The sequence below is a fragment of the Siphateles boraxobius genome, unplaced genomic scaffold (genome assembly GCF_051911475.1).
Source record: "Siphateles boraxobius isolate OS27281-9 unplaced genomic scaffold, OSU_SipBor_1 50, whole genome shotgun sequence".
Lineage (NCBI taxonomy): Eukaryota > Metazoa > Chordata > Actinopteri > Cypriniformes > Leuciscidae > Siphateles > Siphateles boraxobius.
This window is the reverse complement of record NW_027509142.1, coordinates 113419-135000: the sequence shown is the minus strand read 5'-3', so window position 1 is coordinate 135000 and position 21582 is coordinate 113419. Positions and strand designations below refer to the sequence as shown.

The following is a 21582-nucleotide window of genomic DNA, read 5'->3' as shown; positions in this document are numbered from 1 at the left end:
ACGTAATACGCATGTGCATGATGTCATCATCTTGACAGATTCGCATTTTTGTTGTTTACACAGAGACCGCTTTCAAAAACTTGCACTTTGAATCCTGTTGTCAAAAGTGTCCGTTTTCCGGCACCCAAAACCCAATTGTCGTGTAAACGAACGGCCAAAACGCATTAAAAGTTTTGTGTTTTTAGTACAAAACGGTGTCGTGTAAACAGCCCCTACGAGTGTACAGTTACATTTCTGTTAACATCTGATCTGAGTACAGTATCTTGCATAAAGTGGCCTGGAGTGAGACTGACCTCACAGTCGTCTCTGAGTGTCTGCAGTTCCTGCTGGTTGTCTTTTTCTCTAAAGTCTTTTGAGGAGATCAACCATTTCTCCTGTTCCTGCAGGACTCCATCGGCAGCCTTCAGTCCTGATAGAACCGACGCCACCCGCTCTAGAACTTGAGCTCGGTTCCTCAGCTCCTGGATCAGCTTCTGGCAGCTCTCCCATTCCTTGCACACAGAGTCCAGGCCGGAACGGGCCACCTTTGCAGACAGACCTTCTATAAAGACAGATGGAGTCAATTTAATTGGTAGGAGAAGACAAAAAACATCATTTATCTAAATAAACCCATAGTAATTCCCAACCTTTCTCCAACTGTTCAATCATCTTCTCTCCATTCTCCACCAGCTCTTTCACCAGAGCCTCATTTTCAGCAAGCTCCAGCCCCAGAACCTACAGAGACGGGACACAAATATTCAGTAGGCCAAATTTACGAACAAGTAAATGTTAGTGTGTGTCTACACAATATGTCACCTGCAGTTTTTCCTTCAGGACAGGCGAGTCTCCAGCAGCTCCGGCAGATGATTTCCATGCAGCCAGCTGAGACAAAAGCTTGGGAACATCGGTTTCAGCTCTATAAAACACACACACACATCACATCAGAGTTCACATGAGGGAGTACTACAGCTGAGCAGAACTACAGAGAAGGTGTGCTAACACTGTATAGCTTATGCTAACGTTCACAAATGTGCTAATTATGAACATAGGCATAACCGTAAAATGAAAAAAATTCATGATATGTTTTGCTTGAACAGCTGCTAATCTACAATGCTTGAGATGTGACGTTTTAATTGTCAAAAAACACTGTCTGGAATGACATCAGATATATATATATATATATATTTTGTGTGTGTGTGTGTGTGTGTGTGTGTGTGTGTGTGTGTGTGTGTGTGTGTGTGTGTGTGTGTGTGTGTGTGTGTGTGTGTGTGTGTGTGTGTAGTACATTGCAGGATAAATCCCAGGAATGTTTTTACTTTTATTTTCTAATTATTACGGCCTAAAATTACTGAATTTGACTGAAAAAGACAAATCGCAATATGTTTTTGTCAGGTATGTTTGTGTGTGTCGTACAGTCTCCTGAGCTCGCCGTCTGTATCTAGATGTCGTCTTTTGGGTGGGGCGGGTGGAGGAAGCTCTCGGTCGCTGCTCGTGAAGGTCTGCTCCATCCGTGTTGTTACTGTTGTGACTGTCTCCATGACAAACCTCTCCTGTACCTGGGACATCCCGCTCACAGACACCGCTTCGGTTACCTGGGAACAGAACAGACTCTTGGAATCAAGAGCTGCAACAATTGTGCAACAATACACACAAGAGACATGCGTATCTGACCTGGCTGGAGCAGTCCTCGAGTTTTTGGACCAGGTTGTCCCAGCGTTGGGTCAGTTGGTCTGTGTCTGTCTCGATCCTCTGAGCTGCGGCTGGACTGTTTAACAGCAACATCACGTCCTGTCCAGCATCTGACAGAGCACTCAGGGTCCTCCGCTTCTGGGCCATGTCCTCCTTAAGACTCTGCCATGGGTTCGGAGGTCAAAACAGTGATGCTCTTATCGACCAGACAGAATTCAGCTGGATAATGTTAATACAAAGTTATGCATGTTTGTCTACTCACGGCTAATCTGCGGACACTGCCATTTATTTCACTGGGGTCTTTAAAATCACAAGTCTGAACTTCAATCAAGGCCTTCTCCTTTTCTGCTAGCCATGATCCAAACAAACTCTGAGTGGACAAAAAAGATTGAAATAATAAGACATTTAAATAAGTCAAGTGATAAGAATAGTACTTTGCATCATCATCCATATGTTAATCTAAATAAAACACAAAATAATCATACCACCCCATCCCTACACAGTACTTTAGCATGCAAGCATAAAACAACACTAATTGACTGTAATATTATAGTTTACTGAAACTGCAAACTGACAGAAATGGTCTAGACAGGTGAAGATTGTGTGCACTGTACACTAATGGTGTACTGGGTCAATGGTAATGGTATCTACAGGTCATAAACAGCCATAATTCAATCTCACTCTTTCCCAGAATGCAGTCTGAACTGTTAAAAATAGCAACCTGACCCTTAAATGCATTCTATGAACATTTCAAGTCCAAGATAAGCGCACAACACAATAGGGCCCAATACAGAGCCCTGAGGCACACATCCGATCATTTTTTAGCCACTGCTGTAGTAATGTCAGGTTTGTGCTGGATTGAAATGAATGTATGAATGGGCAAAAACAAATATATTTAAGTACTCAAACTTTTATTGATTATTAAACAAATATTGATCATGAAAACACATTTAAATTTTGTTTCAATTTGCAAACTCCATAATCTCCAGTAATTATCAATGATCAATATCAGCCTCATTATCAATTTTGTGATTTGTAACAGTGAAAGTTTGGATTGATGGTATCAGGCCTCACCTGGTCGTCAAGCAGCCGCTGCCACACCAGCTGCATTTCCTCGAGTTTGTTCCAGCGTTCCTCCGTCCAGCGACACACTGCCGCCCAGCGCTCCCCCAGTGACTGTGAAGGGCAGAAAGAAAAACAAGAGAGAGAAAGTTATTCACTGAAGGACTTTTCACACACGTTCATGGCCTGTGGGAGTGTCAAATGTCTGTTCAGTTCCAAGTTTCTTACTGCACTGCATCCAATGAATACTCAACACTGCGTCCAACATTAATAGATCTCATTCCTTAGAAGAGCTATCAGTACACCCATGGAAGAAGCTTAAAACAACTTGGTTTGATTACCTTTGCACATTAATAAGAAGAAATGTACTATAGGATTCATTCTTTTCTGCATTTACTTTACAATGTAACCACAGCATTCACCTTGTTCTCTAGTCAAACACTGCAGGTCCTGTCACATAACCACCATTGTCAATTTGAAGCAATACTCTCAAAATATAAATATGATCAGAAACAACTTTCTAAAGAGCACGTGTTCAGCAGTCTGAACCATGGTTTGAGTTTTGTTTCACTATTAATGGATATGTGTTTTTGGTTTCACTACCGGTACATGAAAATGAGTGCTGAAGAAACAATGATTTCTGTTGTCTGAAGACAATAATGGCTCTAACCAGACACTCCAAACTGCCATCTTAAAGTTACAGTAATTCTGACACAACTAAAAAATGTCAGATTGTATCCATTACCTGCAGTTGGTCCTCCAGGGCAGCAGTGGCGCTCTCCCCACTGTTCTCATCCACAACTACAACCATGTGTGTGAGAGAGTTCACCTTTACCTGCTCCACCTCCAGATCATTCTGCAACACCTGAAGATGTAGTGCAATGAACAAAGGTCAAAGGTTAGGGTTTAAACAATAACTGTTTTATTATATTATTAAATTGTATTAATTTTCTTCATTTACTCTAAAAAAAAAAATAAGAAAAAAAGAAAACGCATACATATTTTTATATTCTTTTTTATTTATTTCTATGCAGGTATTTAACATGTGGTAAAAATATAGGATGTAGTAAAATACAGGGTGGATATGACATTTTTGACTTGAGGTTCTGTACCAAGTATGAAAGTGTGCATGTGCGAGCCTCCATATATAGCATGGAAGCGCTTGGTCGATGTGGTCCCCTTCCTATGAGGCCGTGAGACTCCTAAATATAAGCATGTGTGTGGGAGCGAACGTGTGTGTGCTCTTCATTCGCTAGCTGAACAAACATGCCGAGGTCGTGTTTGCCCCTCGTTCACTGGGGCATGTGCTGATTTGCTTATTCATTCTTCTCACAACTCAGTCTCTTTCTCCTTTCAGCAGTCATGGTAAATTCACATTGGAGAAAGCTTTTATTTGCAAACAGGTTATGCACACACACACGGGACCTCTGATGCGAGTCATTCATTAACTACACAGGACTCCTGAGGACACTTTTATTGCTCAGAGGTTGCTATTTCAGGAGAGTTTATGAAAGTTAATATCCACTTTGTCTCATAATTCTCTTTTAATGTTTCTTAGTAATCTTTTTCTACAATCTTCAATCTATTTTCCCTATTTCTCGCAATCATTAATTGACTTTACCACAGATAAATGACGGACAGCCCAACTAGCTGCTATCCACAATTTGTCCGTCAAGCTTTAAAGCTCACTGAACTGTTGGACACGTCCAAAACCTCTTATTTCTTTGGAAAATTCCTTTAACATGGTAAACAGGTGTTATGTTGCATGTAATTGGCTGTTTAATGGAGTTTTGTTCGTTCTGTTCCCAAAATCAGCCAGATATCTTAAAAAATGCAAGCATTGGATTAAACTTATCCTTCGTTTGTTTTAATTTCCATGATATTTATTCCATTGAATAAAAAGATTGAACCGATAAAGAGTGTGTGTTTGGGCTTCAAACAAGATACCTGTGCATCCGTTTACTTCATCGAATGTGTGTATTATTTGGTTTTGAAACAGAAGAACGCTGAATGGACACCAGTGTGAATCTTTAGTTTCAACAGCTCTGATAAGTAATTAATAATGTGACATGCAGCCAAAGTCACGTTCTTTTTACCTTAATGTCAGTAGTTAAAGACACTTAATATAAAGTGAGACCAGAAAAACTGTATGTTAAAGTCAATGTTCATGACATGTCGACATTTTAAATAATTTATAAAACGGCATATATACATATACACACATATATATATATATATATATTTTTGACTTGAGGTTCTGTACCAAGTATGATATACATATATAAATATATCACTTTTTTTTTCATTTATATTTTAAATAATATTCACTAAATTAGAAATAAATCATTTGAAAATAAATTTAAATTCTATTTGCTACATGCTGGCGCTAGATGAGAAAGTATTATAGCGTTTACCTTTCTAGTACTAATAAAAGAAAAGCAAATGCTATCATGTATACTGTTTACTTTCTTAGTTTAAAAGCTCTGTCTAATTTATTTCACCAAACTTTTAAACATTGACAGTAAACTAATGAAGATGGAGAATAAGAGCTGAGATGCTGGCGCTCTCTGTGCTTTCAAAATAAAAGTCACGCATGCAGTCAAAATAAAAGTGCCTCCAACACAACAAAACTCATTGGCGATAATAAAAAAAAAGTAAAATATCGGTCAATTTATAACAACCACTAATCACAGCGTACTGTATCATGACACAGATGCCAATACCCAGTCTTACTGTATTAGAGGAATCAAATGTATCCCTTACTTTGTGCTGCTCTATCTGCACCAGATATCCCTCCATGTCTCCTGCTATTGGCTCTGTCTCCATCTTCCGGATCCGCCCCTCTGTCTGTGTCAGCCAATCGGAGAGCTGCTGGAGCTGCTGCTGCTGAAGGTCCATCAGCACCTCATGAAGCCTGAAGATGGAGGAGAGGGAGAGCTCATGTTCAAGCACTCTCCTGTGTGTGTGTGTGTGTGTGTGTGTGTGTGTGTGTGTGTGTGTGTGTGTGTGTGTGTGTGTGTGTGTGTGTGTGTGTGTGTGTGTGTGTGTGTGTGTGCGTGTGCGTGTGCGTGTGCGTGTGCGTGTGTGTGTGTGTGTGTGTGTGTGTGTGTGTGTGTGTGTGTCGGCACCTGGACTGGCGGTCCATGCTGGCGACCCGCAGGTTTTCCCAGCGCGAGTTGAGCAGTGTCATCTGTTCTCGGATCTCATCCTCCTCTTCCTCACTCAGATTGCCTTGAGCGATCAGCTGGTTTCCCGCCTGAAGCACGTTACCCACGCTGCTCTGGTGGGCTGTCAACTCCATCATGAAGGCCTGAGGGCAAGAACACACACCATCACAGACGACCTAAACAGCACATGTGTTGAGTTCAGGTCATTAAGATTGAACATTGATCATTATTTTTTTTTATTTTTTTTTTTTTACATGTCCAAAATACAGTGCCACTTTTCTTTTTGTATTTCTGCTATTTTGCCACATTTATTGCCAGTGATGGTCCAGGAAGGGAAGTTTTCTTAAAAAAATAAATATTGATTTGAGTCCTATAATAAGCAGCTGTGGTGATGATCACCTTATGCCAGTTTATTATAGCAAAAAACACATACGAGGGAGAGATTTATGGAGACTTTCCTAGATTTATGGAGACTTGACTATGGTCAAGCGTGTTTTAGGCACTTCTTGCTTTAAAAATAAATAAATTATTTCAAGTAATATAGCTCATTATACTAACTGAATTAGTGTTTACCTAGAGTCGAACAGTTAATGCTTAATGTATCATAAATTCACAATGAAAAAATGTTACACTATTTATGAATCCATGTTGACATTAATTTATAGTTATACTATTGTTACTTTGTGTAGGTTCATAATACATTAAATGGCAATTTATACCTTTAAATAGTTTTATTTAATGGTTTAAAAATGTCTATTTGAATTTTTTTCACAATTTCTGTTTTAATCTAAATGTTTGTAGATTCTGTTTTAATGGTCTAATTAAATAATAATTTTATTAACAATTTAATCATTTATTACAACATTAAACAAAAAAAATAGGTTCCTTTGAATTTAGTTTTACTTTTTTTCCCAAATTCCTTCATTTTTTGTGCCACAATTCCTTCAAGTTCAACTTATCACTTTTATTTTAACTGTCGTGAAGACCTTTGAGTTTTAGAAACTGTCCGTAAAGATAGTCCCCCTGTGTTGAAAATCAAGCTTTTAATGTTGTTTATATGTCTATATGGTGTTTTTAATATGCTTTAAGACAAACCGTGTGTAAATTCATAAGTCGACAGCATTGCTGAGTATTTTCTGCTTAAAACTGCAGTGAACCAATGACAGTGTCAAAAACACGGTTTGAAATCGCTGGTGTTTCTGACGTCACAAACTACCTTGTAACCAATCAGATCAACGTGTGATCGTCAACGAGTGGATCTCTGAGCTGAGTGAGTGAGTGGAGGCGGGGCTCATTTGCATATTCATAGAACCACGTATACTAAAGGGTGTAGCTATTTTAAGGCATGAAGAAAAAAAGTAAGGAAAAAAAACTTATAAATTTGTGATTTTGGGGATCAAAGATGAGTTTTAAGGCATGATACGCTGGTGAAGTGACTCTCAGGCGATGAGGTTCATGTGTATTCATGTCCTCATATACAGACAGCAGACGCTGAAAACACCCGTGTAGAAACAACACTTTCTCAATACAGCAAAAAAGTAATAAAATCAGTGTTTGACCATTAAAGTGGGACCATATCGCAGGGAAAAACAAGCTCAAGCTTCCAGAAAAGCCCATTGCTCAGAGGATCCGCACTTGCCTTGCTTTTGTTTTTGCGTCAATGCCTCATGTTGGCGCTCACTTTCTGAGAGGAATGTAAATCTCTCTCTCTCTCTCTCTCTCTCTCTCTCTCTCTCTCTCTCTCTCTCTCTCTCTCTCTCTCTCTCTCTCTCTCTCTCTCTCTCTCTCTCTCTCTCTCTCTCTCTCTCTCTCTCTCTCTCTCTCTCTCTCTCTCTCTCTCTCTCTCTCAGTTAATGTGCACTGGCTCTGCTGTCTATCAAAGGTCTCACTGCCTCACAGAATTCCTCACATTCCTGGCATGTTGGGATCATGTTCTCTGAGAGCATCTGAAGACGGGACATGCTAACACTTCAGGACAAAGAGCAGGAGCGCACGGGACGACCCTGAAGGCTCGTCACCATACTGGAGCTTCTAACCTCGGTCTATATATATAACCTCGGAATATATATCGATATATTCGTCACCATATTTTGATAACACATTTGATTAAATTAAATTACTTGTATAATGGAATAAAATTACTTTTATAAAGCATTATACATAAAGGCTTTAAGGAAAGTATTACTGCATTTTCTCATCAATGGAAATTATATTGGCTGGGATGATATAATAATAATAATAATAATAATAATAATAATAAATTAATATGATTCTTAATTTTATTTCTTAGAAATGTATTACTATTGTAATACAACTGCACTGTAAAATAAAAATTAATATTTTATAATAATAATTATAACAATACTAACAATTTACTTGTTAATCCGTGAGCTTTTTATTCTGGTGGAAAACCGAAATAAAAAACTGTGAAACAGGAGGACAAAGATTACAAATCCAGTGAAATGCTGTAATCAATCGTCTGTCCAAAACAATGTTGGAAATTCTGCAGACGTAATAATAAAGCATAACTATATAATTACTTAAAAACAGAGAAGAGCGTGAAAAAGTGAAGCTGGTATTGGTGTATCAATACTGCGAATGATGAGGATTGAAACCATTTAAAAGATCCCAAAATGTTATAATCATATCACAGTGATGGAATATCAATATTATTATTATTTTTTATATCATTACATAATCATGCTATAATGCCAATTTTAGAATGATCCATTAATAATCCTGGGAAACAGGCATGTTTAAATCATTGGAATCGTTAATCGTTAGATATTCTCCGATTCCGGTTCCAGTTCCCATTCAATAAAAATTATTTAAAACAACTAATAAAAACTAGTAGTAAGGGAAAAATCCACAATCCTTTTTGTGTTTATTTCTTGTACTTGTCAAATGAGTTTAAAAGACTGGTAATGTCAACAAATTCAACATATTATTTAGCAATTTCTGCATTCTCTAGGAGAATTTGGGGCCTCTCCTAGTTTATGGAGAATACCCTCTCAGAAGGATTGAAGTAGTCCGAGTATAAACGCTTATTACAGGCTTACCGCAGTGTTTCAGGATAAGACAAAAACACGGTTTGCAAAAAGGCATTCATGATGTACTCGCTCATTATATACATTTTGTAAATTCTGAACACAAAAAAATGACGGACTGCAGCTTTAACAGTCGTCTTTATGAATGTTTTAAAGCATCAGATGTAACTGTAAATCGATACACTCGTTATTTTAAGTGACTTTCAAAAGGTGATTTACTCTATATTGGTTGCTACAATAGACATCAGTGTTTATACTCCAACTATAAACTTTTACTTCAGTACTTCTGTGGTCATTTGAATATTTGTAACTGAAATATTGACAAGGTTTGTTTGAAAAGACTGTGAAAGTAAAGCTGTTTCATACATATTGACCAGTGCTCTTTCTGGGTCAGCGAAAGCTCAAACAGATTTGAATGTTCAGGGTGAAGTTTTTGTTATTTAGGAATAAGATCGCGTGGGTGTTTGAATCGAGATCTTTTAAAGATTAATCGTGCAGCTGTACTGTCTTTATACTCTCTCTCTGTGTTGATATCTGACGCATAACTTATATGAGTAGCGCGAGGGGTTATCAGTGCATTCATTACTACTTTAATATTCATGAGAATATTGGTATTCTATTAAAGGATGCGCTTCCAGAACTTCGCCCACACATCGCACCAGAACCGAAACTTCGCACGGTTCCGATATTTTTCAAAAACACTAACGGTTCTGGATAAGAAACGATTCTCGGCTCCCAACCCTAACTGGAAGTCTCCATCTCTGCCCAAGCGCTTCTGGGCGTGAGCGTTTAAAGCGACCTGAACTTGTACCTCGTGTGTGTGGAACTGGTCCTTGACCTCCTCCACGTCGTCGGACACGTCGTCCTGCATGTGCAGCGTGTCCTCGGCCGACAGCAGCCAGGTGAGCACCTCTTCCAGAGTCATCTGATACGTGTCCAGATTCACATCGGTCTCGGCCTCGGGCCTCGTGCTGCTCACTTCCTCCGGCTCTCCGGCCAATCCCTGCACAGGAGCACACACACACACACCTTCACCTCAAGAAAGATGGATAACGTTAAACAGAGTGTTAACTAATAATTCAGGAGGATTGACTTTTCCGTTGAATGTTCCACGTGTGACTTACTGAATGTGTTTGCATTCGTGTGTAAAGCGTTCGAACGTCGTGACAGGTGAAGAGACACATGAGAACCGATGATATGTGGTAAATACTGACATATCTGAATGTGTGTAGGCATTAATGAATCTGAAAGCTGTAATGAAGGAGACTTTAAATGACCAATGACATCCGAATGAAGATTTATACATCCCAGGCCCCTGTTTTGGTCGATCGGATCACAAGCGGACGAGGGAGACACATTCCTGTTTACACCTGGTGTTTTAATACGTCTCTTTTGTCCACTTTCCACCACTTCTGTCCTGATTTCTTCAAGAAGAGGGTCTATGGGCGGGTAAATGTAGGAGCTTTTTCAGATCTTTCGATCTAAAGGGCAAAATAAGCTACAATTTACATAAGAACATGTCCGGAGACAACGGAAAACATACGGAGAGCATCAGCTTTAGTTTCTGCAAGACCAGCCGAACACTGTGAGTGTGTGTTAGAAATCAGGAATGGTGAGAGAACCAAGCTTCTCGTCTTCAAACCAAACCAAAGTTTAAATCCCATCTGGTTAGTGCCCTTCTCATAATGTTCACGCACTAGTTCAGTAGACGGAGAGAAGACGGTCTTTTGTGGGGGTTTGAACACATTCGTTCACATGAGCGTTACACTACTAAAGCAATCCGGTCAAATGTGTTTTCAACTCCCTCTGGAAGTGGTGGAAAGTGGACGAGCTCAAAACGTTTTCGAACAGTTTGCTCCTGTAAAGTCGTCCACTTGTGATCCGATCAACCAAAATACATCCGAGTACCAGCTGTAAACAGGGCCGTGTTCTTGAATGTGCTGAAACTGCCCATCCACCCCCTTTTCTGCACATGTAAAAACTTCTTAAAATGGACATCATTTCAACTACATGTAACTGTTCACACTCCTCTAAATTTAAAAATAGTTTAAAAAATACATATTTTTTAGGGTTAGAATTTTGTCCCGGATGTGTTTACTGAGACTCACCCCAGCATCTGTTGTGAGATGAACCATTGAACACACACAAGAGAATCACTTATGGGATCAAGTTCAAGAGTCTGAACCACACTGACTCTTAGCCAATCGCCGCACCTTCACACGCAGACAATGCTGCTATCGGCACGTGTCCTCAGCTGAACACAAAACAGGGCCGGTCATGGGATATCATCCACATTCTCAGATGTTTATGTCCCACGCCTTAAATACTGACAGCTTTGCTAAAACCAGCGACCTACATTCCACAGCACACCCAAGCCAGAAATGCCACAACTCATTGATAAAAGTGAAACACTAATCGACTGGGAACCTTGTGAGTCCGATGGTAATATAAGCCATTGTGCCGTATAATAAAAGAGACAGAATCAGGTAATGGACCCGTCAGATCTGAAATCTGACATTGTGGAAACCAAACGGCACCACACCCGGGAACTCTGGGGAAAACGACAACAGTGGGAAAAATAAGAGAGATAACAAATAATAGCTTAAACTGATAACTGTGTTCTTTTCTTTGAAAAGCAACACTGCCCTAGGGAGTGACATGAACAAAACATGGTATTACCATGGTACCATAACCGAAAAACATGGTATTACCAGAGTACAAGTGAAAAACAAGGTATTACCATTGTGCAAGTAAAAAAAGCAGGGAATTGTCAGGATAGATGTCAAGAAAAGGGTATTGCCATGGTAAAACATAGTACAAAAAACACTGTGCAATTACCATGGCCCACATATACAAGCATGACATTGTAATGATAGATGTCAAAAAGTATAAGAGTACAAAAAAAGATAAAAACTTGGTATTATCACAGTGCAAGAAAAAGGCATTGTCATGAGAGATGGTCAAGAACATGGTATCATATCCAAAACACATGTCATTGCCATAGTAGAAGTAAAATAATATGGTATTACCATGGTTTAAGTAGAGAAAAAGCATGGCAATGTCATGATATAAGTCAAAAACATGGTTTATTTTGGATTCTTTTCTGTTGGTGAAAAAACTGTGACTAATAATAATCAACTCTTGAACATTTTCATTTAGGGCTGTTTGTAGAACTTAATAGAGATGTTGACCGATGAGACTGAACATCATACGTTTGGTAGAAGAGGCGAGGTCACCATTTCAAAAGACTGGATCTCATCTGAACAAAGAAAAACAGTCAACGTTAATTTTACCAGAGCTGAAAGAACATTTAAACTGTGCTAATAGTAGCAACTGAGTCCTCAAACAAGGCTTTGTTCCTTGTATAAATGCACAGAGAACGGCCCTCATCTGGAGGAAAAGGTCATCTGATGAAAATATTCCGCTGGAATTCACAATTTCATCCCACATGCAGGATAAGACTTCGTTCTTTCTGATCGACTGTAAGAGTGTGTGTGTAGTGTGTGTGTGTGTGTGCTTGGAGGGTGGTGAACCAAGGCTGGAATAAGCAGCATTGAAACATTTGTTGTCTGGCGGACAACAACATTTGATTGGGTGTGAATCCCTAAAATATCATTCCAAACAAACTTTATATAGCAAAACATTCAAATAGCATTGTTTGAGTGACCAGACAAGCAGCTCATTTTGGTTATTAAAGGCATTAAAGGTTAATTAACTGCAGCCTGTCAGCCATGACCTAAAATCATGGCATCACCATGATAAATGTCCATAAAAGCATGATATTACTATGGTGCATATCCGAAAAACAATGCATTGCCATGATTAATGTCCATAATGTCCAAGCATGATAATAATATGGTACATAAAAGCATGCTATTCCTATGGTACATGTCCTCAAAACATGGCATTACCATGATAAACGTCCATAAAAAAGCATGCCATTGCTATGGTACATAAAAGCATGTTATTACTATGGTACATGTCCTCAAAACATGGCATTACCATGATAAATGTCCATAAAAAAGCATGCCATTGCTATGGTACATAAAAGCATGTTATTACTATGGTACATGTCCTAAAAACATGACATGACCATGATAAATTTCCACAAAAGCACGATACATGCCATAAAAACATGGCATTAAAATGATAAATGTCCATAAAAGCATCATATTACTATGGTACATAAAAACATGTTATTACTATGGTACATTTCCTATAAAACATGGCATTACCATTAAAATGTCCATAAATGCATGATATGTGGTACATAAAAGCATGGTATTAATATGGTACATGTCCTAAAACATGGCATTACCATTAAATTGTCCATAAAAGCATGATATTACTATGGTACATAAAAGCATGGTATTAATATGGTACATGTCCTAAAACATGACATTAGGGCTGGGGCGGTATGGATTTTTTCTAACCGCGGTTGAAAAGCAAGATTTTCCCGCGGTATGGCGGTAAACCGCTTTAAATAATAAATAAACAAAATTCTAAACGAAATGATAAAATTTTAGTCTACAGTAGCCTAGTCAGGTAAGGTCAGGTTTGCCGATGTACGTTAGGCTATTATTTATATTTATCCCTGTGCGCCGATCGGAGACGGAGTTCACTGCTGATATTCTGGGGATACAACATAGCCAATATACTAGGGACTTTAGCCTTTAAATATCTTTTGCTGCATTGGATCAGTCTTCTTTCTAGAACAGCCAAGAGCTTTCTAGCCTCGCGACAGCAGCGCCTCGCATTGCTCATAGACCTTAAAACAGTCAGCGCCGCGGATGCGGTTTCGAAAATTGATCAAAAAATGTTGGTGCGGGTGGATGGCGGACAGATGATGAGTTTTGTGATGCGGTTGCGGATGAAATAATAATAGCCCATCCGCGCATCTCTAATACGAATGGAATGTTATTATGCGTCATGGAACATTGCGCTCCTCAACTCGCGAAAGGTCGGATTTGATCCATCTTTTGATGATAAGTTTTGTTTAGAAAACCTTGAATCCATGTAAGCCACAATATCATTAGACATAATCCATGTCATTAGAATAAGTGAATCCATGTCATTAGACACAACGTGCACACATGTGCAGGCCAAGGTTTAATTTTTTTTAGCGGTGATGACGGTGACGAGCTCAGACCCGCGGTTGGAGTCACGTGACCACGGTATTGCGGTAATGCGGTAACCGTCCCAGCCCTACATGACATTACCATGATAAATGTCCAACAAAGCATGATTTTACTATGGTTAATGTGCTTAAAACATGGCATTACCATGATAAATGTCCAACAAAGCATGATTTTACTATGGTTAATGTGCTTAAAACATGGCATTACAATGATAAATGTCCAACAAAGTATGATTTTACTATGGTTAATGTGCTTAAAACATGGCATTACAATGATAAATGTCCAACAAAGCATGATTTTACTATGGTTAATGTGCTTAAAACATGACATTACAATGATAAATGTCCAACAAAGTATGATTTTACTATGGTTAATGTGCTTAAAACATGACATTACCATGATAAATGTCCAACAAAGCATGATTTTACTATGGTTAATGTGCTTAAAACATGGCATTACCATGATAAATGTCCAACAAAGCATGATTTTACTATGGTTAATGTGCTTAAAACATGACATTACCATGATAAATGTCCAACAAAGCATGATTTTACTATGGTTAATGTGCTTAAAACATGACATTACCATGACAAATGTCCAACAAAGCATGATTTTACTATGGTTAATGTGCTTAAAACATGGCATTACCATGACAAATGTCCAACAAAGCATGATTTTACTATGGTTAATGTGCTTAAAACATGGCATTACCATGACAAATGTCCAACAAAGCATGATTTTACTATGGTTAATGCGCTTAAAACATGACATTACCATGATAAATGTCCAACAAAGCATGATTTTACTATGGTTAATGTGCTTAAAACATGGCATTACCATGATAAATGTCCAACAAAGCATGATTTTACTATGGTTAATGTGCTTAAAACATGACATTACCATGATAAATGTCCAACAAAGCATGATTTTACTATGGTTAATGTGCTTAAAACATGACATTACCATGATAAATGTCCAACAAAGCATGATTTTACTATGGTTAATGTGCTTAAAACATGGCATTACCATGATAAATGTCCAACAAAGCATGATTTTACTATGGTTAATGTGCTTAAAACATGGCATTACCATGATAAATGTCCAACAAAGCATGATTTTACTATGGTTAATGTGCTTAAAACATGGCATTACCATGATAAATGTCCAACAAAGCATGATTTTACTATGGTTAATGTGCTTAAAACATGGCATTACCATGATAAATGTCCAACAAAGCATGATTTTACTATGGTTAATGTGCTTAAAACATGGCATTACCATGATAAATGTCTAACAAAGCATGATTTTACTATGGTTAATGTGCTTAAAACATGACATTACCATGATAAATGTCCAACAAAGCATGATTTTACTATGGTTAATGTGCTTAAAACATGGCTTTACCATGATAAATGTCCAACAAAGCATGATTTTACTATGGTTAATGTGCTTAAAACATGGCATTACCATGATAAATGTCCAACAAAGCATGATTTTAGTATGGTTAATGTGCTTAAAACATGGCATTACCATGATAAATGTCCAACAAAGCATGATTTTACTATGGTTAATGTGCTTAAAACATGACATTACCATGATAAATGTCCAACAAAGCATGATTTTACTATGGTTAATGTGCTTAAAACATGGCATTACCATGATAAATCTCCAACAAAGCATGATTTTACTATGGTTAATGTGCTTAAAACATGGCATTACCATGATAAATGTCCAACAAAGCATGATTTTACTATGGTTAATGTGCTTAAAACATGACATTACCATGATAAATGTCCAACAAAGCATTATTTTACTATGGCTAATGTGCTTAAAACATGGCTTTACCATGATAAATGTCCAACAAAGCATGGTTTTACTATGGTTAATGTGCTTAAAACATGACATTACCATGATAAATGTCCAACAAAGCATGATTTTACTATGGTTAATGTGCTTAAAACATGACATTACCATGATAAATGTCCAACAAAGCATGATTTTACTATGGTTAATGTGCTTAAAACATGGCATTACCATGATAAATGTCCAACAAAGCATGATTTTACTATGGTTAATGTGCTTAAAACATGGCATTACCATGATAAATGTCCAACAAAGCATGATTTTACTATGGTTAATGTGCTTAAAACATGGCATTACCATGATAAATGTCCAACAAAGCATGATTTTACTATGGTTAATGTGCTTAAAACATGGCATTACCATGATAAATGTCCAACAAAGCATGATTTTACTATGGTTAATGTGCTTAAAACATGGCATTACCATGATAAATGTCCAACAAAGCATGATTTTACTATGGTTAATGTGCTTAAAACATGGCATTACCATGATAAATGTCCAACAAAGCATGATTTTACTATGGTTAATGTGCTTAAAACATGGCATTACCATGATAAATGTCCAACAAAGCATGATTTTACTATGGTTAATGTGCTTAAAACATGACATTACCATGATAAATGTCCAACAAAGCATGATTTTACTATGGTTAATGTGCTTAAAACATGGCATTACCATGATAAATGTCCAACAAAGCATGATTTTACTATGGTTAATGTGCTTAAAACATGGCATTACCATGATAAATGTCCAACAAAGCATGATTTTACTATGGTTAATGTGCTTAAAACATGACAATACCATGATAAATGTCCAACAAAGCATGATTTTACTATGGTTAATGTGCTTAAAACATGGCTTTACCATGATAAATGTCCAACAAAGCATGATTTTACTATGGTTAATGTGCTTAAAACATGACATTACCATGATAAATGTCCAACAAAGCATGATTTTACTATGGTTAATGTGCTTAAAACATGACATTACCATGATAAATGTCCAACAAAGCATGATTTTACTATGGTTAATGTGCTTAAAACATGACATTACCATGATAAATGTCCAACAAAGCATGATTTTACTATGGTTAATGTGCTTAAAACATGGCATTACCATGATAAATGTCCAACAAAGCATGATTTTACTATGGTTAATGTGCTTAAAACATGACATTACCATGATAAATGTCCAACAAAGCATGATTTTACTATGGTTAATGTGCTTAAAACATGGCATTACCATGATAAATGTCCAACAAAGCATGATTTTACTATGGTTAATGTGCTTAAAACATGGCATTACCATGATAAATGTCCAACAAAGCATGATTTTACTATGGTTAATGTGCTTAAAACATGACATTACCATGATAAATGTCCAACAAAGCATGATTTTACTATGGTTAATGTGCTTAAAACATGGCAATGCTACTTTTTAATAGCACTTGTATAAAGCTATGCAAGTAACGATAAGCGTCCACCCTTCTCTGACAGCGTGTCACAATATAGCACACTATATATGCTGGACGACTGTGTGACTCACTCTTACCAGTGTCAGCAGAAGGCAGAGAGAAAGAGAGAGAGGAGGGGGGGGGGGGGGGGGGGGATCAGAGTTATGTGTTGGCATGAGAGTGTGATGCCCATTTTCCACAGGCACTTCCTCATCAGAAAACACTAGAAAAACAACAACCTCTTTTTAACTGCCATTGCAATGTTTTGCATCTTGTGCAGTTTCTAAGCACCTCCAGCTGTATAAAGTCAAGATGATTTCCTACAGTGTTCACACTGAGCTGAATAAGCAAGTGGCTTTGTTAAATATATCCCGAACTCCGCTGTGTGTAACACTTTATTATTATGTGCCCATCTGTTAAATATCATACTTCCCATGAGCCATCGGGACCCTCGATATTAGCCTGAGTTTATAAACACAGTCACTAGACAAATGCATGAAGGTTTTGTGGTTTTTCAGTCACTTACAGTTTCAGTAATAAGAGGACTTACTCTAATGCTTGCAAGCATCGGGTTGCAACGCGTCAAAATAAAAGCGCCCCCAATATAATCAACAAAACTTCCATGTATTGTCGCATTAGCTGTCAGTTGACAGGCATTTTTTTGTTATAAATATGATAAATGAAAGGTACTAACATACTGATATATGCATAGTTATTCTTCTTGGTGTGAACAGTGTGCCTTTACACCAATCTGCCCAGACTGATCCACCTTAAAACCAACTCCAAACCACAATAGAACCTTAAAAACTTCTTCAAATGGGCCTGAACACTCGATTACGACCATTTGGGCCCATGATGCAAACCCGATCTCATATGGTCAGCTGATGTTGTACGTGTGTGTTTGGGTCCCCAGTGCACTTACAGCATGTCCCTCATCGTGCTCCACCTTATAGCTTCGGGGCAGCGTCTCCACCTCTCTGATGTCATCCAGTGTGATGTCATTGGGGAACACAGCGAAGAGCGAGGTCACATACATGATGATGGACTTCTTATCTGGCAGCTGAACCGCCACATCTGAGAAACACACACGCAGAGACAGAGAGTATGAGTATGGATAAGGGTGTGTGTGTTTATGGAGTTGCTGTATGAGGTCCCTCTGATTAGTTATGGCTCATGTGAACTTGTGTTCAGGAAAAGCCGTGTAATCCAATCAAGTCCAGATGATTAGACGCAGGATCTGGGCTCTGGAATGTCCTGGACCTCGGTGTGTTGCCTGGTGCGACTCAGATTCCCCGCTTCAGGCGTAAATAGCAAACTATGGCCAGATCTCCAAATAAGGCCAACATTGAAGATGATGGTCGAACACTTTAAAGATTCTGTAAATTTCGGCTAAATTTTGTTGGCTTAGTGTGACTTTCTAGTTGCGACGGCTGTGATTTAATCAGATACATGCACTGCGTGTTTCAGAGCGAAGCACAGCACTGTGTTGTTGCATGTAAGCAGCCATGATACGAGTTTGGGACTCAACCTGCATAAAACCATCTGCACAAACCTGCATTTCTCAATCAAAAGACAAGCTTTAATGGCTCCCAGAGGATTGCCAACAAAATAAATGTTTGCTTGTTTAACTTTTGAACGTGACAATTAAGATTTTTGTTTGTAATTTTACAGTTGTAATACATTAAAATGAACATGTTAATTAAATTACAATTACTATAATAAAATACATCTTTATTTTAAAATATTATTGACTTCAATTAAAAACTCAATTTGTCAACAGGAAATATTACAATAGAAATATTTATTTTTAGTCATTTTAAAAATGTAGTAATTATATATATATATATATATATATATATATTTATTTATTTATTAATTAAACTTATTTATTAATTTATAATTTCATAATTTATTATTATTATTATTATTTTCCTTTGAATAACACTATTTATATAAAATCACAAAATCTTGGATTTTATTTTTTTATTGCATTATAAATGCAATCACAATTGTTATTAGATACATTTAAAAAAAAAAATTATCTTTTTGAAAAATTATATTTTCCCTCCAAATCGTGCCTATTGTCTAATGTAAATAGCGTAGCAATGTATGAAGTCACTTTCAAACCCAGTATTTCCTCTGCCCTCATTCGAAATCTTAATTGATTAATTGGACATCAATTTAAATGACAGATTTTCATCAGTAAACATTTGCAGAACAATGAAAAGTTTATAGTTAAATGTCCTTCTGATCTGGAGAAGTTCTGGAGCCACGATGCTTCTTTACCTTCTGGATCCAGAAGTCTCTCGATGTTGAGCTGATCTTTGGCGAATGTGAACGCGTGGTCCAGCCTCTCGACCGGGGTAAGATGAGCCACCTGCTCCCAGCTGAAGCCTTGAGGCCTGGAAGAGAGTTCATACCTGGCATTAGCAGAGTTCACACGAGGACCTGAAGACATTCAGTCAGTGAGAGCTGGAGATGTCTGGGCGTTCAATGTTCAGCAAGTATTTACACTCTTCTGAAACTGTATTGTGTGTGAACAGACGCGCATTCAGGACTGAAAACCAGATTGTGCCGTAAGTCTGGATGAAGCTCACAGGTCGAGAAGAGCTTGAAGATATACAAGCAGGTTTACATGAATCTACAGTGTGTCTGCAAACATGAAACTCCCGTAACTCGTAGTTAAACATCCTCCTTTCCTCTGTGTTTGGTTGTTAAATATTTGCTAATCTGATAATGCTTTCAGCTGCCAATAAGAGTGTAGTGGTAAGATGTGTTTAACACACTTTATTTAAACCTATTACACAGATTTTTCCACAAAAACCAGAGCAGAAAATGTGGAAAAGGTCTGTGGATTACATCTGGGCCTACCAACCTGATCTCAATCCCTTCATCTGCAAACATTTCATTTTACTTACATACTTTAATGAAGATGTAGATGTGCAAACATGTATTAAATCAGCATTTTTCTGATAATGAACTCAGTTTCTCAGAGATCTGCTTCATGTTGATGTGTCCTTATCATGTGATGTTACATTTCAATTCAAAATAAAAGCCTCATACACACTGCTGTGTGTGTGTGTGTGTGTGTGTGTGTGTGTGTGTGTGTGTGTGTGTGTGTGTGTGTGTGTGTGTGTGTGTGTGTGTGTGTGTGTGTGTGTGTGTGTGTGTGTGTGTCAGTTCCTGCGGCTCATGTCAGTCTGACAGATCAACCCAAACAGAGTGAACAGCTTATGAACACAAACTCTCTTGACCTCTGACCCAATCAATACGCTCCATAGCCTTTCCCTAGAGACCGCGCTGACAGCAGTCTAAAAATGCGCGCACTACGAGTGTGTGTGTGTGTTACCTGAAGTGGTGTAAGATGGCGTTAAACGCCAGGCCGTCCGCCCAGCTGGTGGTGAAGTTGAGCACGTTGACGTTGTCATAGTTACGGGTGCAGTTTCTCACCCAGCTCAGCAAAATCTTCTCACTGTTGGTCTGTTGAAGACTGGACATCACATCCTTCATGACGTCCTTAACCTGTGTAACACACACACACACACACACACACACACACACACACACACACACACACACACACACGTACACACACACGTACACACACAAGCAAACAAACACACCCACCCACCCACACACACGCACGCATGCAAACAAACACCCAAACACAAGCACACACACAAATAAACACACCCACATACACGCACACACACAAACACAAACACACACACGTAAACACACAAACACAGACACACACACACACGAACGCAAACAAACACACCCACACACGCACGCAAACAAACACACCCACACACAAGCACGCACACACACACACAAATAAACACACCCACACACACATACACGCACACAAACACACCCACGCATGTACACACACACGAACAAACACATACACACACACGCACGTAAACACATACACACGTACACACACAAACACATACACACACACGCACACAAACACATACACACACACACGCAAACAAACACACCAAGCACGCACACACACACACACACACACACAAATAAACACACCCACATACACGCACACAAACACATACACAGACACAAACACACCCATGCACATACACACACACGCACACAAACACACACACACACAAACATACCCACACACACATGCACGCAAAAAAACACACACAGACACACAA

General features: G+C 38.3%; 1 protein-coding gene across 4 annotated transcripts in view; it reads right to left on the bottom strand.

Moving 5' to 3' along the window:
• The window catches only part of utrn (utrophin), a 261039-nt gene that overhangs the window by 207140 nt on the left and 32317 nt on the right, over positions 1-21582 (bottom strand). For all 4 annotated transcript variants that reach the window (XM_077204617.1, XM_077204619.1, XM_077204618.1 and 1 more), the window contains exons 7-20: positions 20748-20920; positions 19685-19800; positions 18321-18472; positions 9756-9947; positions 5859-6040; positions 5494-5644; positions 3476-3595; positions 2743-2844; positions 1931-2038; positions 1651-1830; positions 1393-1571; positions 796-895; positions 627-714; positions 294-541 (exon numbers count right to left, since the gene is read on the bottom strand). In XM_077204617.1, the coding sequence (XP_077060732.1) occupies positions 294-541; positions 627-714; positions 796-895; positions 1393-1571; positions 1651-1830; positions 1931-2038; positions 2743-2844; positions 3476-3595; positions 5494-5644; positions 5859-6040; positions 9756-9947; positions 18321-18472; positions 19685-19800; positions 20748-20920 (2091 nt within the window). The remainder of the gene's footprint in view (positions 1-293; positions 542-626; positions 715-795; positions 896-1392; positions 1572-1650; positions 1831-1930; positions 2039-2742; positions 2845-3475; positions 3596-5493; positions 5645-5858; positions 6041-9755; positions 9948-18320; positions 18473-19684; positions 19801-20747; positions 20921-21582) is intronic.